The 20319-nt window shown below is 44.9% G+C and overlaps 1 protein-coding gene across 12 annotated transcripts in view; it reads left to right on the forward strand.

Moving 5' to 3' along the window:
• PPP2R2B (protein phosphatase 2 regulatory subunit Bbeta) overlaps nucleotides 1-20319 on the forward strand; it is a 405554-nt gene that overhangs the window by 369577 nt on the left and 15658 nt on the right. For all 12 annotated transcript variants that reach the window (XM_084778209.1, XM_084778203.1, XM_084778206.1 and 9 more), the window contains one exon: nucleotides 17925-18094. In XM_084778209.1, the coding sequence (XP_084634335.1) occupies nucleotides 17925-18094 (170 nt within the window). The remainder of the gene's footprint in view (nucleotides 1-17924; nucleotides 18095-20319) is intronic.

Consider the following 20319-nt stretch of genomic DNA (forward strand, 5'->3'; position numbering starts at 1 on the left):
AGTGATAAAAAGTAAAGTTTGAGTTTAGTCCTTAATAAGTCAAGCCATGTTAGCAACATAAAAGAAAAAAACAGAAATGTTAATAGTAAATCATGAAGGATTTTTATTTAAAATAAAGCCTTTGAGAGACACACACACATATATATAATATATAAACCTAAAATTTTATTTAAAATTAAAGTAAATTTGCATACTAATTAAAAGGAAAGAAGAAGCAAAGAAATACACAAACATGAATGAGGTATTTTGAAGGAATGCATAGAATTTACTTTCTAGGATTCTGTGGACACAGTTGAAGACAAGAACAAGTCAGGTGCCTGTGATGGACTTAGCAGGATGCCAAGCTACAATGCATCACAGTGAAGGTGATGCCCAGAGACCATCAGCGACAACCTGTAAGGAAGGGTGTCAGAAGACATGGAATGTGGGCCTGTTTTCTAGATGGACGCTAAGTTGTAGGTGTATTTGTATAATTTAGAGCGAGTCCATGAATAAAAAGAGAGGACCCCAGGTGCCTTAACTTCACTACGGGGTCTTCAGGAAAATGTGACACTCCCTAAACACCACTAAGTGCCCATCATAGATACAGGCAATGTGCCAGGTGGTGTGGCGTCCAGTCTTGTGTTCCCTACACACATGGCCCAGGACACTTTTGTTCCTTTTCCTTCCACACAGCAGTTGGTAAAGTCAGAGACTGTGCTAAGAAGTATAAGGAAGAGTAGATTACAAACATCAGCCTATGTCACAACGGCCAAACTGAGCAATCCTGAGAAGACTACCTCTCTCTCTCTCTGCCTCAGTTTACTCACCTGTAAAAAGTAGCCAGTGGTAATATTTACCTTGTAGGTACTTGGAGGACTAAATGCAGAAACACTCTCAGGGCCTCAGAATAATGTCTGCCATATAAGCATGATACAAGATGAAGATTCTCTCCCCTCCCTCTTCCCAACCCCCTCTTTCTCTTTCTCTCCATCTCTTTCCTACCATGTGTGTCTTATTTTAAGAATGAAACTAGGAGGAGATGCGGCAATAGCTGAAGAAGCAGTGATGTCATCAACTATACTCACAGCTGACCTCTGTGATGTTTTACAATGTCTAAAAAGCAAGGCAAATATGCAAGTGTGGACCTATTTTGTCCTCATGACAACCCTATGAGGTACTCACCATCACTATTCAATTAGAAAAGAAAGAAAGTGATATGAAGATTAGAAAACAAACATGGCTATGGTCATGTGCAACTCACTGGCTTCCTATCATTCTGGCCTTTTGGTTCTCTGTCTATTTCTCCACTGCTCTTGATAAGAGCCATCCTGTATGCTCACTTTGTGGAGGGGCTGTGAGAGCCGTGTTATTGTCCTCTCTTTTCACCCTTACCACCTGCGGGAAAGCATCTGATTCCTGCTATAGTGTAGACATGGAACAAGAGCTGAACAGGCAATACCAGGACCCAGTGCATGCTCTGAACTCTGTGTCTCTACTCTATTTCACCAGAACACTGGGAATCATTTATTCAAATAAGCTTATTGAACATCTTCTGGCTTTTGCTATCCACAAGGAGACATTCTATGGGGCAAGGGAACAAATGCACTCAAAATATTAATAAGTGATGAACTTTCAGACAGCGGTGCAAGCAGTAGGAAATAATACCGGGTCAGAGAGCAGCTGCAGTAGAGCTGACTCTGTAAGGTGGTGTTAGGGAAAACCTCTGAGCTAGAACTGAGTTATTGGAAGGATCCAGGAGGGGTGGTGTGAAGGCCCTGGCTCAAGAGCACCTGTGAAGAACACATCAAGGACCAGGGGACAGGGATGATTATACAGAGAACAGCATGTGAAAGGGGAGGCAAAAATGTGGGCTTTGAGCCATATTTTGTGCAACCTGGGAAAAGCCCATGGATTTCATTCCAAGCAGGATAAGGAGCCATTCGCAGGAAGCGAATGCAGTCTCATACTATGTAAGATCATTTTGGTCGGTGACAGTGTCCCCTAAAAATTCTATCACCTACTGACATGTTATTCATCATCTTTTATATTGCACAACGAAATCACCTAACAGCGCATTTCTTGGAATGTACCTCAGCATGAAGAAAGACTTGGCTGCGGCTATGGAGAGGGCTCACTGGGTAAAGTGCCTTGCATGAGAACTGGACTTCAGATCCCCAGCACTCATGGAAATGTGTGGTGGGCATGGCACCCTGCCTTTAATCTCAACCCTCAGAAGGCAGAGACAGAGAACCCCAGAGCATGCTGGCCAGCTAGACTGGCTTAATCAATGACCTCCAGGTTCACTGAGAAACCATGCCTCATGGAGAGTATGTGAGGAATGTACCCACCATCAACCTCTGGCATCACATGTGTGCATACGCATGATGAATACCACACACAGGCATGCACAAGAGGGAAAGCGCTACCATGCCAGAGTGTGTTTATAGCCTTAAGGACTTCTCAGATGTGGGACAACCAGCTAGGGAGCAAGGAAACCAACTGAGGGACTCCTTCCATTGTCTCAGGAGAAATGGTAGCCACTCTGACCAAAGAGAGGACATAGATGTGGCCTACTTGGAAGGTAAGGCTGTGAGGACTTGCTGAGAGACTTGAAATGGTAAGGCAGTGGGGAGGTGGGGGGGGGCGAAATTTGGGAGTCATGTTTTGGTTTGGTTTATGAGACAGTGAAAAGCTACTGGAGGGAAGAGACCAGAGAAGGAACTGGTTTGCTGTAGAAAGACTAAGCCTGCTTCTTCAGCTGTCTTCAGATTGGGATGTCTGTGGGTCATCCAACTAGAGAAGTCTAAGGGCCAACTGGATACATTGATGTGGACGCTCAAGAAGTCACTACACTGCAAGTGTAAAGTTGAAATGTCATAAGCACATTGTGGTGTCTCAAGCTGTGGGACAGAATGATTCTACTGAGGGGACACGGTGAGAGTAGAGAAGAGAGGAGGCCCAGGACCAAGGCCAAAGGCATGTTAACACTTAACAGTGGGTACAGATAAGAAGGTAGGAGACGAGCTGCTGTTGGGGGTAAACGGAAATCAAGGCATGTAAGCAATGCAAGTGTGTAAGCAAAGCATAGAGAATGGCACAGAAAGATGCGAGAATCAATGGTACCAAATACTTCTGTTACATCAACAAAGATGAAACTAGAGACGTGATCATGAGATTCAGCCCCATGGCAGACTTTCACAATTACCTAAAGGAAAAGTGTACTGCCTTACATGTCGTAATGTACATCTGCTGAGTGAAATCAATCATGTGATGCTAGGCCCTTCACCTGCATCTTTACTCCATGTGGTTTGGGCAGGCTTGCCTCCTCTCCTGCCTGTGGTGATCTGACCCTTTTTGGGAGGGATTGGTTTGCATTGAGGACTTAGAGGAAAGCCAGCTCATCATGGAGAGTTCCCAAGAAAGGAGCCAGGGTGCCTCTCCACAGTAAGTGGGGGAGCAGCCATACATCACATCACCAGTCCCCTTGAATGGCTCCAGCAGCAGGCCTCCTGGCTCCCTTTTTACCAAGTAGGCCCTTTCACGAGGGCAAGACTGTAACCCAAATCAAAGCCACGGGAATTCCTTTCTTCATACACCACCAAGTCGGGATTCCCATCTTCCTTCAGTCCTGGAGGGCATGTAAATGTGTCTGGCATGGACCACGTATAAGAACCATCAGGCCTTTTAGTGTTGAGGAAATAAAAATAACAGTACTTCAGGCCTTAAACCCTGAGACAATTTAGGTGCACAGCCTCATTAAGAAAACAGCAGGTAAAAACCACAGCCAAGTTTGATGCCCATCCCAAAAATAAAAAATCATTTTTCCTCCAAAGGTGGAATGCATGCAGAAGGATGAGTGGTTCATTTTAAAATCTTCTGTCTTGTTTCATTCCCATGCAGATTGGCCTTAGTGCCCTAGATAAGACACACAGATGAAGAAACTTGGCCCAGATTCCAGCATTAGATGCAGATTTGAACCCATGTGTGTCTATTTCCCAGAGAATTCACTGCTATCCTGCATGTTTGGCAGGGAAAAGTACATGATTGCTTGCTAGTATTGAGAATGATGATGTCATGGGTCTGCAATGTCTGCTACCCACAGGAGCCCCGTACCCCAGCCTGACCTTGCTGGGTCGTAAAGTCAGAGCTGCACAGGATGTGAGATCCACTCTCATCCTTCATCTCCAAACTTAATTGCAAAGCCCAGGTTCCATAAGCCACTAGATCCCCTAAGAAACCTGAGTCTCCTTCCCCAGACCCCTAATGGAATGTGTCCAAAGGTGTCAACTATAACTGCAGCTGTGATTCATCCTAAAATCTCCAAAGGGGTTCAATATCGATCTGGGGCATAATCAACGCTGTTTACTGTACGAGAGCTTGGTTAGGTTAGAGAAACAAAGCACTTTATTAAAGTGCTTTTTCCTGATGACAGGATTACAAACACACCTGGAGAAAAGCCAAACAGCCTTGCTACATGAAACAGAATACACACACACACACACACACACAATGTCTACCCCATTCAAGCTTAGCAGCAATTAACTGCAGAGCAGACAGCCAGGCCCTAGAACTGAGTAAAAATAGAATCCCTTCCCCCCCCCCCCCCCCCCGCTTCCATCTTCATTTCCATTTTTGATTAATTTACCAGTTTTGTCAATTAGTCATCCTGGAGACTGCAGTTGAGTGGATTTTCCTAAGGACTAGAAAGCTTATTAATTTTGGAGGCGAGTGTCATTCATTAATAGTTGACACCGTCCCAGGTCCTGCCTGCTCCTCTGCTCAGGATCTTAGGAGAGAAAGCAGTAGAGGTTGAAATTACCACTTGCACATGGCTACAGCCTCCCTGACTTAACTCCCCACCAAGACATGCAAGATGAGAAGGGTCCCCTGTGGGGTTGTACGTAGCTCTGGCCCTAGAACATCCCTGGGCCAACTGACCTGTCATTGTCATCGGTGACAAGCCTCTACTAACAAGTCAGTCAGGGACACAGGTGAGCATCCATAGCGGAGCTCAAGAAGAAAGAGTCAGGTATCTTCTCTGCAGAGGGTCCCTGGCTCTCAAGTGTATTAGCTGAGGCTGACAGGATCCTAAGGCGGCCCATTGCTTTCTGCCTGAGGCATCTCAGGAAACCCAAGGGCTCCCTAAAGGCTCTAAAAAGAACCCCACAGCCCCAATGGCTTTAAACCTCAAAGAGCTGTCATGTTGCTATTCTGGGTGTTGCTGGCTAAAATTAGGCTGCCTTCCCATAGGACATTCTGAGAAGAATTGATTTCCTTGAGCTTTTCAGCTTCTAGAGAGGACCCTCATCTCAGGCTTTTAGAATCCAGTCATAAGGAAATGAGAACCTCACGTCCCTCCTCCTCCTTTCCTTTTAAGGACTCTTGCTTGGGTTTGTATGAGGTCTGCCCAGATGAAGTGGAACAATCTCATTTTAAGGTCAGCTAATTAGCAGACATAATCCCATTCAATCTTATTTCCTTTTTGTCTTGGAAGGAGTCCACAGACTGCAGGGGGTTAGGATGTGTAGACATCCTTGGGGCCAGTTTTCTTCCCACCGTACACCTCAAGCTTCAGCTAAGGTGCATTCTGCCAAAGGGACTTCCTAGACTCCTGAGCCAGTTTAAATGCCTTCTCTGAACACTGAACGCCATGTGTTGGCTGATCTGGTTTGGTTTTTTTTTTTTTCTCATTAAATCAGACCTCCCCTTGTGGCTAAACTCTGTCTGTGGCTCCCTGGGCACATAACATAGTGCTGAACCAATCCTCCAAAGAGGCAAATGGCTGTAATCATGCAATATGATAGCTTGCATCTGGTGCTTCTCTGTGAAGATCTAGGGAGGCTCACGTAAAGGAGTAGTTGACTGGCTTCATTCACTTCTAATGTTAAGGGTGCATTTCTAGCAGCTGGGGTTTGGCTCAGTGATGGAGGCCCTGTTTTCAGTTTCCTAAGGAGGAAGAGAAGGGAGAGGGATGGAGGGGACAGAAAAGGATGGAGAAAAGAGCCCACTTTATCATATTTAACTTATATTAAGGTTAAAATAGATTCCTAGGCACTACAAGCAGGAGGGGGAAATGGCAATAAACTTGTGCTATGCTCTCAAAAGCTGCAATGCTTTCGTAAGTTGGGGAAAATGCAAGGTAACTTACTGGGAGGAGTCTGCGACATAGTCAATAAAGTGTTTGCAAATGTGCAAACATGAAGACCTGAGTCTAGTCTGCAGAACCCATGCAAAAAAAAAACCCAGACATGGTGGAGCGTGCTTGTCATCCTGGTGGTTAGCCAGCCATCCTAGCCTAGCCAACTTGGCAAGTTCCAGGCCAATGAAGGATCCTGGGATCCTGAGAGGGGTGGTGCCAGAGGAATGACTCTTGAGGTTGACCTCTGGCACATACGCACCCACATGTATACATCTACATATAGAGAATGGAGGATGCACCCAAGTGATTTGGTCTGAGAGCAGGTCTAAATGAAGGGACTTACTGATGGGTTTGTTTGCAAAGATTAGGGAGGGGAGACTGGAGGGGGAAGTTCCGCAAATTCTGTGGGCTCTAAGATTCGCATCAACACATTTTGCTAAGAAACACTGGCAGCCCCTCCTTGTCTTTTATCTTCACTGATCTTAATGGACACTCTTAAAGGCCATATTGCCTTTGTTCACCTCAGACAGTCCTGCCTTAACCTCCTCAGTGCTACGGTTACATGTATGTACCTCTGTGCCTGCTTGTCTGTCTGTGTTGTTGTTGTTTTGCTTAGCTGGAGAAGCCAAGATTCAGGGAAGACTGGAGCATTAACAGTGATCTGGTTTAGTTCTTACTTTAAAGGATGAATTCCACTGTCCTTAGTACTAGTGTGTATTGAAAGATGGAGAAGAGAAAGGGGGGGGAATCTCTTATGTGTGTAATTGACCCATGTTAAATACACCAGCTACCTCAGCCCCTGTATGGTTCACATAATACTATTTTGACAGCTCAGCAGGGGGTATCAATAACTGGATCATGTGTATTGCCATGCACTCAAGCGGCTTTCAGCCCATCCTGCAAGTCCTTTATCTGTTGGGTTGCTGTGAGGACTTGCTGGCCTCCCACCAAGCACAGAGCAGAGGCTGCGGAGGGCAGGCAGTGCCCACCCTCATAACGCGCATAATGATCCTCCCTTGTCTATCTGTAACCTCAGAATAAGCATTTCAATAGGATTTATCTTTTGTATGGGCGTCCTTAACCCTGGGGTCAGACAGGACACCCTGAAAGTGCAGGCTTTTGAAAATCCCTGCACTGAGACAAAGTTGTCAATTGAAAAGTTACATGTGAGAGGAGGGAGAAAAATGGGATCATTAAGCTCAGGGGAAAGCATGGAAATCAACGCAAATAGGAATGTGGTATTGCCTGCGTGTGGTGGATAGAAAGGCATATGCTAATGCAGGGCAGGAAATTATGAAGTGTTTCTTACAAAGTGCATTTTAAGATGAACATGAAATTTAGTTTCCCGGTGTCAAAGACAACAGATGCTGACTAAAACTGCAAGTGCTGATTGGTGGCAGTGCACGCCTTTAATCTCAGCACTCAGAAGGTAGAGACAGGCATATCTCTGAGTTCAAGGCCAGCCTGGTCTACAGAGCAAGTTCCAGGACAGCCAAGGCTCCAAAGGGAAACCCTGTCTGAAAAACAAAACAAAACTTTGCAAGCTGAACAGCAGCACACGTAGCTTCGCAGTGGAGTGCTTGACTCGCCCTGAGGTCAGTCCCCAGCACCACCAAAAACAAGGTTTACTCTGAATATAGTGTGAAATAATTGAACTGAAGAATGATTTCGCATGCCTTTACTCCCAGCGTATCCCATGCGTTCTCAAACATTGTCATTCTCTGTTAAGAATCTCCTATGCTCCCGCCATCATTGGACCACAGAATTATGCACTGATATTAGTCCAGTGCCTATGTGTTGCCCTGGAGAAGTTACTCATGGTCGAGGACCAAAAACAGAGCCTGGCATGGCATGGACACATAGGCCATACTGGTTGGATATATGAATGAACAATGTGATATTAACTGTCATGTGTCTCATAACATAAAATGATTCTTTTTTATTCAAGAATTTCATAGCATATATTATTGTATTCTTTTCCTTTCCCCTTCTCCTTCAGCACCCTTCTCACCCCATGCTAACTCAGTTTCACATTATTTCTCTTGCATTAGAGAGAGAGAGAGAGAGAGAGAGAGAGAGAGAGAGAGAGAGAGAGAGAGAGAGGTTCTTTTTAAAAGCCATGGAGTCAGTTTGTGTTGACCAGCTGCTCCTGAGCATGCAGCCTACTCTGGAGTGTGGTTGATATACTTAGTGTATGAGGGTCTGACTTTAGGAAAATCAATATTCTGTTGGTTTATTGTTTTGACTGGTTGAATCAGGAACCAAAATAAATCCTTCCTCGCCACGGTGGGCAGGTGTTCACTCACAGCAACATCAAAACCAGCAAATCAGACAGGAAAGAGTAGCCTATGGTGAGGGTTTGTCTAGAGCTGTGGGCGAGCCCTGCATACAGTAGGTGCTTAATGAATTTGGTGACTGTTCTCTTCATTGCCCCGGATGCTGATTCCACACAGAGATGGCTCCACTTGTTAACAGTGGTTGGTAAGAACACAGATGATGAAACATTTGCTGGCCTGTTTATTCAAAGTTTAAGGCTTAGATCCATCCATTTTTCTGAGCCCATCCCCTCCTACGCCCCCTTACCCACCACCTACTGCAGGATACCTAGTGCCTAAGTGTCTGTTCTCAGTATCATCAGAGGACAAGAGAAGCAAGGCCATAGGGACAGAGAGCAATAAACTGTAGAGTCAGTGATCAATGCACTTTTTAGCCCATGAACAACAGTAGGCAACTCTCTGAGCCTCCTTATTTTGCTCCCATAGGAGTTTAGCACATGGTCTGCCACACAGGACAGTCTCCTGCCTCCTCCAACACAGAACTAGAGTTTTCCTCTAGTAACAATGTCTCTACCTGAGCAGGCTTAGGACACCACCAGACTCTACTAACAATGTCTCTAACAGACAGGAGTCACAATGTATTTCTGTAGAAAATCAGCTCTAGGAACACACAAGCACCATGCAGGAGCCACAAGAAGGCAGTGGCACCGTGAGCAGCCCACACAGGGTCCCTGCTGTGTTTTTTCCCTGCTGAGATGGACTGCCCAGCTCAGTGTGAACTGCTCCCAAGGTCTGCAAGGAGATAGCTGTCAGCAGGATGTGGCTTTTCCCTTCCCCTCCGTGTGTCTGCCTCCCCTAGCAGTGATTATGTGGAAAGCCTGGGAAACTTGGACAGCTTGAGAGTGCAGCCCTAGCCTCCGCGGTGCCATGACAACCAGCTTCCCAGAGATCACCCCTAATAACAGGCCACTCACTCGCCATCTCCTCCACCTGGGCAGAGACCCCCCCCCACCTAGGGAGCTGAGGCTGCTCTTGGAACAGCTGCAAGAAGCTTCCTGTTGGGAGCAAATTATCAGAGACAGAGGAGGGAGCAAAGGGAGCTCTTTCTGAGGGGAAAGAGGGTGGAGCCAAGAGGCCTGTGTCTCTAACCTGTGATATGCGGCAGGAAATCCAAGGACTTGAAGACACTGCCCTCATGATCCCAGAGCCCCTTAGGAAAGTACAGTTCTGCAAAGAGAGGCTTAAAGCCCAGGGATACCCCACCCCTCACTAGCCTTGCAGAAAGAGGGGAATAATGGAGCAAAAGACCAATGTGTGAGCCTTTGTAAAGCCAGGCCTGCCTGGTAGCAGATTTCTTCATTAGGCTCCTGTCGAGACCCCCACTGCCAACTCATCATCTTATCTGGACCGGAGCCACATCCTCTGGCTGCTGCCTGCTGGAGAGAATGTGCTCAAAGACCTGCCCTTCCCCCACCCTCACCTCCCCACCCCTGCTCCCCAATATCCTTCCAGAATGGCAGTTGTCAAAAAGGGACCAGACTTGCTTAGATAGTAAATGACTATTCTTCACAAAAGGATGACAAACAGTCCCACAGTTAATGAACTTCTTCTTGGACACTAGCCCAAATGCAGGCTTTCGGTTGACAGGCCAGTGCTAAGCCAAGCACAGGGTCTCGTTTCCTTTCTCTTTAGATCATAGATTTCCAGTTGAGGCTACTATACACGAAGGTTCCACCCTCAGAGCTAATAAGCCCTTACAATGTCCTGTGGGGGCTCAGTCTCTGCATCCTGTTTCCTCAGCTACGAAGTTGAGATGATCCTGCCTCTGTGTCACGCCTGCCAGGTGACAGGTGCTCTTACTATCACCAGTGCTTGCCTTCCGTGAAGCCCATTTTCTGAACTGGAACTTGCTAACTCTTTGTGAATCTAAAACAAATGCAGACTTTTTTTTTTTTTTTAATGAAAGGAAGAGCTGCAGGGAGGTGACTGAGTCCTAAGTGCTGAACAAATCTGAGGACCTGACCTCTGTTCTCTAGTACAGGGCACCATGGCATATGCCTGTAATCCCCACACTGGGGATCTTTGGGGCTTATTGGACAGCCAGGGAGCCAGTGTCTAAGTAAGTGAGCACTGGGTCCTATGAGAGACCCTGTGGAGAGTTACAAATGAGGACATCTGACATTGACCTCTGTCCTCCACCCACATGAGCACACCTACGAAACACACACACCTGAACACAAACATACACACATACCTGTACATAAACATACACATACACACAAATACAAGTTTGAAGCTAGGCCAAGTTTACCCATAAGTTGAGGAGATAATGAAGGCATTAGGGCGGCTCAAGAAGGCTCTGAAGGTTGAATCTCAAGTGGGAGAAACAGGAGAGCAAAGGCAGATGGGAAACCAGCAAGGAGACTATGCACAGTGCTACATAAGCTTTCACAGCCCCTTTATAGCCTGTCAACAATAGATCATGAGGGATAGCTCATGTGGCACACAGGTGACTGATATTTGACCACACCCTTAATTTTTAAAAAAAACTTGGTTACTAACTTTTTTTTTTAATCAGGATTCCCCCAGAAAATTACAGACACCTCAGATGAGACAAGCTGACTGTGTGGGAGCCACACTCCTCCTGCCTCGCAGCAGTCAACGGAGCTGAGTGGACACTGGCATTGTATAGGATGTAGACACTCAGGTCAAGCGGCTCCATTGTCTCTACTGCACGCCTGTGTGCATTTAGCGTGTTCACCCTCTGCCTCTCCCTGAAGCAGGCGATGACTAGACCAGGCTGACACAGACACCTGGCCACAATAAATAAGGAGGAACACTGGGGCCTTGCTCTTCCCTGCTCACTCATATGACCCAGCTCTTACCTGTACACCTTAAACCTTCTGTGTGCCACCCGTGACCCTAGGACTTGTTAAGGTGGGGTCATGTGCCAGGCATGGTGGTAGTGTCTCTTTGTCTCAAGCAGAAGCTTGGTGTACCTGAGCCAAAAATGAGCCCTAGTGTTCATTTTTCCCTTATTATCTATGCTGCTTTTGTGCTTCCAGGGCCAAGTTGGATTATTGCAACAGAAACCTCTAGAACCTGATGTGTTTTTTAACATTAAGTCCTTTCCTGTCATTTTTGCATTGTGGAAGCTGCTAATGAGTAGACTTCCTGTCTACTCAGATAATTAATTTTATTCCTTCTCAACTCTCTGATGGTTGAGACCAAATAGTTTAGTTTTACAATTAAGCTTAGTCATTTTGGAGTTAAGATGTTTTTAGGGCTAGATAGATGTTTTAAGTTGATAGAGATGAGATATGATAGATATTGATTTGCATTCGGAATTTTAAATGTACCCAGATAGGAAAGATGTTCTCATCAAGGTTGCCAAATACAAATAGCAAAATGCTATTAATATAATATTTATGCAATTCCTGATTGTGTGATGGTCCTTCTGGCTGTAGGTAGTATATATGTGTAAAAAAGAAAAAATTGAAACAAAAAATTTTAAGTTCTTCTTGATCACTTACTCATCCTTACTCATCATTTCTTTCTCTGTAAAGCTTTTGAACATCTCAGAGTCATCTGCTGAAAAAAATTAGGGTTTTATTTATGCTGCTTTTATTTTTTTAATATTTATTTCCATTGGGGGGTGGGTCATGTGCTCCCTGTATGCATCTGGGAGTTAGAGGACCACTTACAGGAAACATTTCTCCCATTCCACCATGTAGGTTCCAAGGACTGAACTCAGGTGCTCAGGTTTGGTGGCAACCGCTAAGCCTTCTTGCCGGCCCTTTCTTGACTTCTGAAAGAGAGCATCCCTCCTGCCTCATACAATACCATGGCTGGAAAATATGAGAAGTGTGTGTACTTCCCCATACAGATGTGTGTGGAGGTGCTGGGCATCCCTCAGTCACCTTGCCTTGCCTCCTCTACCCGCCTCCCCCTCTCTCATTTACTTATTGTTTTAGACAGACTTTCTCGCTGAACAGAGAGCTTGCCAGCAAGTCCCCAGACTGCCTCTCCCCCATAACCAGGGCTGGTGTTCCAGATGTGTACCGCCACACCCAGGTCTAGTGTTCCAGATGTGTACCGCCATGCCCAGGGCTGGTGTTCCAGATGTGTACCGCCACACCCAGGTCTAGTGTTCCAGATGTGTACTGCCACACCCAGCTTTTTGCATGGAATGCTGAGGCTCCTCATTCCTATGCAGCAAGCATTTTGGCCACTGAGCCCTCCCCAGTCCTCAAAGTGAGTTTTGGCTCAGACGAGTGTTTAGCTTTGAATGCTTATTTTAAGACATTTGTGAAGAAAGTGTATGTAGAGAGAACTTTTTTTTTTTAAAGAGTCATATGTAAAAGTTAGAGGCACGTATGATGTCTTCCGCAGTCACTTATTCTCTACCAGGCTGGGCAAGACGACATGTAGCTACAGTGTTCGCTGAGAAACAGTGGTTTATGGAATCAATGGGGAGTTATGAGAAGCATACCGCACGTATTAAGCCACTGGGCCTCATTGTTTCCCACTTTTGCATCCTCTAATACTGAATATGACCTCAATTCCCAGTCTCTAGTCCATGTTTGAAAATCAGGGCACTAGCATACTTACATACAGTAGCCACTAACTAAATCTTAAGCTACTTCTCTCGCTGTTCTCAGCTGGGCAAAAGCTGGCATCTGCAGCCCTGGGGAGTTCTTACCCTCTGTGGGAAAACTCTGGGCCAATTCTCTCATGGAACAAAATCATTGGACGTGTCTTCTGTGTAGACAGAAAATTGCTGGCTGCATCTCAATCGGCGAGGCTTTTCTCTCGAGGGGCAAAACTGTTGCCTGCAAATCTCCAAAGCAAAATTACCATCTGCCTCACTCCGTACAGAAATTGCTGGTTGTGTCTCCATTATGTGGAAATTGTCAACCACGTCTCCAAACGGAGAAGCCTGCCAGCTGCGCTTCTCCATGGAAGAGATGTCACCAGACGTGAGCATGTGTAAACCTGAGCACTAGTCTGAGCATACTTCCTCATCACAAACGTTCACAGCCCTCTCATCTGCCAAGATCATCAAAGCCAAGGTCATGGTGGCACTGAGATGAGAGACATTTAAACCAAAGATATGGACATCAAATGATAGCCTGGAAGTGACCTATACCACAGGTGACACTAAATGGACTCAGCAGGTTGTATTTATATATTTATATGTGTGTATATACCTAAGAACAATCGAAGAAAAAGAGAGGGAAAAGCATAGGCTGAAAGCAGACCAAGTTCAAACTTTGGCTGTGCTGCTGCCAGCTATGAGAACACCTGTATTGACTGATTCATTCATGGGAAACAGGCTAAGAGACTTAGGAATGTTGAATGAATTCATAACATGCAGTACATAGGAGCTCGGGAAGTAGTTGGTTTTTAAGACTGAGCTAATTCATTCCAGGCCTAAATTCTAACTCAGTGTCCCATGACAGGAGAGGGCAGAGTCCAAGGCACACATTAAGTTATCCAGGACATGAACATTGTGGGTCAGCCTGAGTATGGGAGCAGAGCAAGTAAAAGGACACTGTGTGGAATAAACAGGTGGGCAGTAATGGGGTCCTGGGCAGCTTGTTCGGTCTTGCTGGTCTGTTCCCTGTTCCATAATGAGAATAGTGGTAGTTGCCAGCTCATACAGTTGAGCATTAGATGATGATCAATACATAGATACATGGTATACAGATAGATACGTAGGTGCATAGATCCTAAGGAGTAAGAAGTGGCCATTTATAGTGTATTGGCATCCATTAAACGCATACATATGCTCTGTTGATATATATCCATTGAGTGGGTCTAGGCTACCAGGATTCTCATTAGGAACATGACTTTCAGGCAAGAGAGCAAAGCTTATCTCATCTCCCATGTTTCTATTATTATTATTATTATTATTATTATTATTATTATTATTATTATTATTATTATTCCTCCCTTCCTCCTCCTCCTCCTCCTTCCTCTTCTTCTCTTCCTCCTCCTCCTCCTCTTTCTCCTCCTCTTTCTCCTCCTCTTCCTCTTCCTCTTCCTCTTCCTCCTCCTTCTCCCATATCTCTTTCCTAAAATCTGGTCAGAAACTCTGAAATTCAGCAGATTTCTGATGCCAAGCCAAGGTGACCTCTGGCTGGGGAAAACTTAGGAAACAGAGAACACTTTGCCACTCCCAGCAAAGTTTGAACATCTTTGACACTGAAGCCAAACTGGGTCCCCAGTTCCTTTATTGCACCCAGACACAGCTTATAACAAGCTAAAACTCAATTCTCAATCATAGTTAAACTTGTGCAATTGCACAGCATTTGTCTCCTCCAAGCCAGTGAGCCACTGAGTCCATTTTGTGTGGTTTGTATGTATTATCATTTCAAGGCTAGCCACTTGGTGTTAGGTAGGCAATTCTGGTGCTCGATCTTGATGAATGAAATATGACTGGCCGTCACAGAGAATTATGTGATAATGATAAAACCACTGACCAGCATCTATTGAGGCCCTACTGTGTGCAAACCCATGTGCTAAGCAATACGAAGCTCCATTTGGCAGCTGGTAAAACAAGCTACAACAACAACCAACACAATGCCCAGAGTCAGTCCCTGATGAGAAAAGGCATAGACTACGTGCAGCACACAGCTTGCTGTGCCTCCTTCCTCAGCTCCCTCACTTCTCTCCACAGTGAGATGTTTTACTTGCAGTTTCCACGTCCCGGTTCTAATAAGATTACTGGGAGCTGAGATAACTGTGAAGTGTCCCGTGCAGTTTTCAACTATTAGTGTGCCAGTCAGAAGCCAGTGGCTACAGAGTCAGACCCTACCTCAAGCAGATGATAGAAAAGGAATACGTAGCAGGTGTTACTTGTGGTCCTTCTAACACTACCATGCTCTCTCCTCTCTTTACAAACAATATGGTGAATAAATTATTCTTTTTTCTGAAAGAGGAAGAACTATGGGGAGAAAGAGGAGGCAGAAGCAGCAGGAACAGCAGCAGCGGTGGTGGCAACACCCAGGGCCATCAGAGATACCTCCCTAAGACAGTGAGCTTCTCTCTCCTGTTCCAATACATTTTCCAATTCTCTAGTTCTAGTCTCATCGCTAAAGGGTTTTTGTTCTTTTAAATTGTTTTTGCGGATGTCAATTTTTTTATTTGATTCAAGTTCAGCAAGGTTGGAAAAGGAGCTTCTGCACTTGGGCTGTCTGGGCAATGGGACTTCTTCCCATGCAAGGGAATGAGTAAGCAGGAAATAAGCTGCCTTGGAGGCCAGCTAACCCAGCAGCCTCAAGCCAGGCTATGGCTCTGCCTCAGCGCCTCATGTAAACGTTTACTAGGTTGAACCAGAAGCAACTGCCATTTTTTAAATGTATTCTTCTCTCATGCATCACATCCGAACCAGTTTCCCCTCCCTCCACCCCTCCCTGTTCTCCCCCCACCCCCACCCCCACCCCCACCCCCGACACCTTCTCTCTCACCAAAATCAACTCCTCCTCCATTTCCCTTCAAACAAGAGCCAGCATCCCAGGGATATTAACTGGACACAGCCGAACAACTTTCAATAAGATTAGGCACAAACGCTCATATCAAAGCTGAACAAGGCAACCCAATAGGAGGAAAGTGGTCCCAAGAGCAAGCAAAAGAATTAGTGATATCCCCTCTCCCACTGTTAGGAGTCCCACAAGAACTACACAGCCATAGCATATAAGCAGGGGACCTAGCTCAGACCCATACAGGCTCTGTGAATGTCATGTCAGTCTCTGTGAGCCCCTAAGAGCCCTGCTTAATTGATTCTGTGGGCCATGTTTGCATAGTGTCCTTGCATTGCAGGTGCAACTGCCATTTCTATAACTGAATATCACCAGCAAATGCAGGTGTTCGATTTAACACAGTATTAAGAACCCACAAGTCAAATAATTTATTAATTAGTATGGCTTTAGACTCAGTCAAGCAACAAACAGTTATTGAATATTTGTCACTATGGCTATGGGTATAAGGAAGACGACAACCCAAATGCTTGCCTCAAAAGTCTCACACTCTAGTTAAAGAGAGAAAACAAAGTCATGAACTATTAAATAATAATGTAAGAAATTCTGTACTGTTGTGAGTGTTCAAGCCATAGAAAATGTGGCACTGTCTTTTGAGAAAAGAGAACATCTTTGGGTGTGAAATGTGTGGAGATGATTTGTGAAGAAGAGTGTGAATCAATGAAGAAAACATCAGGCATTGTGTAGAAAGGGAAACTGCCAAAATACAACCCATGCAGCTATGTAAGTCAGAGAGAACTGGGTGCCATTTACCATGGTTTCAGTGACATATTGAGGAGCCATGCCATTCAGGAGTGAAAATCAGCCACATCCAGCAAGAAAGAGAATCTAAAAACCAGAATAAGTAGATAATGTTCCTGAAGAACATCTCAGCCACTATTTATATATAAGGACACCCAGTGCACGTAAGTCACCTAAACAAAGGACAGTCTAACCCTTGACCTAAGACAGGCTGGGGCCTTGCTACATCTCACTCCAAGAAAAATAAAAACACATGTCCATACAAAAAGCTGTGTGTGAATTTTCACATTGCCGTTATTTGTGTCAGTGGAAACAGCTCAAATGTTTATCAACTGATCAATGGGCCAACAGATTACTGCAGTTCCACACAAAGAACATGCTACTTGAAAAAACTTTAAAAACAGTATGGAATTTAAGTCTGGCACAAATGACTCAAGTTCCATGGTGGCGTTTATATGAAATTGCAAGAATAAGAACCCAGAAAGTGGATTAATATTTGCCCAGAGTTACAGGAATGGACAATAAAGGATTTTGTCCTAGTGTTGTGGTTTGTGTTTTTGTTTCGTTTTGTTTCATGAATAAGTGTGTAGAAACATCTGAGTTTAGACTGTGGTATGACTGCATAAATACATCATAATACCATTGAGTTGGGCATTGTGAATATTGTAGAGTTATATGGATTACATGTTTTAGAAAAAAACTGAAAAATATTTGAGCATGTAAAATGACTCCAAGGGATGAAGATACCAAGTGGTACTTGCCTGACACACACAAGACTCTGGGTTTGTTTCCTAACGCCATCATTTAAAAGGAAGGAAGGAAAGAAAGAGAGAACAGAAGGGAAGGGAAGATAAAGAAGAAACAGTGGGAAGAAAAGAGGAGAGGTGAAAAGAAAAGAAAAGAAAAAAGAGACTCCTAAGGTATCTCCCAATATGGGCATGCACATGACATCCAGAGATGAGAGAAAGTGTGATTTATATTTGAGGCTTTCAAACAGGCAGTGACCCAGCAAGCAAAGCGTGAGACAGGTCCCATGCCAATCCCTTGAAAAATCAGTAATCCACCAATTTTTTTTTTCTGTTTTCAGGGAGCTGACGCTGTTGGCAACTTCTTCCTACTCTGCAGTCAACCGCCCTACTTAGAAAGTTCACTGTTCGCTCTCTAGCTAGCCCAAACTTCAGCGTCTGTTCACACGCCTGTGCTATATTCGTCACATTTTGCTTTTGTCTTTCTTTTGTTCTACAGTCTTTGAAGAGCCAGAAGATCCAAGCAACAGATCGTTTTTCTCTGAAATTATCTCTTCAATTTCGGATGTGAAGTTCAGCCACAGTGGGAGGTATATCATGACCAGAGACTATCTGACCGTGAAAGTCTGGGATCTCAACATGGAAAACCGCCCCATCGAGACATACCAGGTACAAACCACGCCCAGCCCTCGGTATCCAGAACATTCCCTTCGTGGGCTTTTGCATCAGCCTCTGCCTGCAAATGTTTACGGTACAGAGGGATAGAAGGTTGTTCATAGTGATGCGTTTGATAAAACACTACAGGCTGCAAGTGTCATGTGATTTAAGATATGGCTGCAGGTGGGCCAGTCATACGCAGCTGTAGCCTGGAAATGTTACCTGGGATGTGTACCACAGCTAGAGTGAGCATGACAAGCATGGCCATGCTCCCACGAGAAAGAGGACGATGCTGCTGATGTGGGCTGAATGACGGCAGGATGAAGGAAGGATGGGGAGAAGGAAGGACAGGGAGAATGGAGAGATGGTGACATCTGCTTGCTTATTGAATATGGAAAGGTGAAAAATCAAGGACTCTACATAAGAAGTTCTTGCCTTAATCTCTGGGTAGAGGGTAGAAGAAACACTGATGGAGGGAACAAAGGAGGAGGAGGTGTTGTTTCACGGTGCTTTCATTGAAAGAGCTTGACCAGATTTGGAGGTAGAAAGGATATTTAAAAACCATGCAAGGGACAAGGAGAAGATCGATCAAGGGACAGAAATAACTGCTCTTATTTTAATGTATCTTTAATTAGATAAAAAGAAATGAGGCAGAGAAAGAGAAATCTAGGCAGACAGATTTGATTTACATTGTTTTACTTGAGATGCATCCATATATCACAGAATTCACTCAGTTAGGAGTATGTAATTCCCTGGATTTTAGTATATTCACAGAGTTGAAGATCCATTTGTCACTCCAGAACATTTTGTCACTATGATTTTAAAAGACCATTCTGGTTGCACTGGAGAGGAAAAACTATAGCAGAGACTGTGAAGAGATAGAAAGAGTGGATTTTTAAAGTTATTACAAACTGTCTTACTTAGGGTTTCTATTGTTGTGGTGAAATGCTATAACCAAAAAGCAAGTTGGGGAGAAAAGGGTTTATTCAGCTTACACTTGCATATTGCTGTTCATCCTTGAAGGGAGCCAGGACAGGACCACCAGCCCAGGGATGGCCCCACCCACCATGGGCTGAGCCGTCCCCCATCAACCATTAGTTGAGAAAACGCCCTACAGCTGGATCTATGGAGGCCTCAACTCCTTCCTCTCTTGATGACTCTAACTTGTGTAAAGTTGACACAAAACCAGCCAGTTCACACAACCTTTGGCAAACGGGCGATAGCAGATTTAATGAAGATGTCAGCAACAGAGGTGCCCAGATTCCTGATGTAATTTCCAAGATAAAATCATTAGGATCTGATGTGTGCTGTAATAAGAGAAATAAGAGAGAAAGACATCCCATGATTTAATGTCTTGGAGAAGTGGAGTTGCCCTTTTATTTAGATGAGGCTAGTGAGCTTTGTTTTGAACATGTTAAGCTAATGAAACATAAGCAGGCCTGGGGGGTAGACATCCCAGTACAAGCACATAGTCGGTCTTCAAAGCCAGAGAACTAGAAGAAACCTCCCAGGTGATGAGTATATTTAAAGAAGAGACTAAGACCAGCCCTCAGGGCTGAGAACCCTTCAGGCTGAGAACAGGAAGATGACCTGATAAAGAAGATATAGGGGAAGGGGCCTAAGAAGTAAAGGGAAAACTCAGAGAAGTGTTCAGGAAGCTGAGTGGATGTGGGGAAAAGGACTGAACATTGAGCACTGGGCTTAGATATGTCACGGTTGCCAGTACATCAAACGAACTGAGAACAAGACAGAAACAGTTGTCAATAGCAACAGGGCAACCCGTTTTGGCAATGGACTTGGGAGCAAAATCCCTCGTCATCCTCTGGAGTGCTGTAAGGAGCAGCAGTGTCTTCAGAGACAAGAGCGGGAAGGGAAGGGGGCTCTCAGACACTAGAGTCTCTGAAGGCTGATGGAGCGCAACAATGGAGCATAAGAAGCAGAATTTGGGGCCAAGAGGTAGCGTGAATGTTGTGGTACCCCATGTGATCCAATGTGTACAAGAGTTGTAGGCTCCCATAAATCATAGACTTCAAGGATCAGCACAGAAGTTTCTACCCCACTAGCTCCTCAGCCCTGGGTGTTTGGCTCAGTCTAGAACTAGCATCTTTTCCAACTGCAGAAGATAAACCATACAGTTTCACACGAGGTGACTTGAACCTGAGTGTGGGTGGATACTGCGGTGGGCAGCCTTCCAGAGAGCCTTGACTAAGGAAGAGAAGACAGAGGATGCGTGGAGG

Source organism: Acomys minous, assembly GCF_964271855.1.
Source record: "Acomys minous genome assembly, chromosome: 4".
NCBI lineage: Eukaryota > Metazoa > Chordata > Mammalia > Rodentia > Muridae > Acomys > Acomys minous.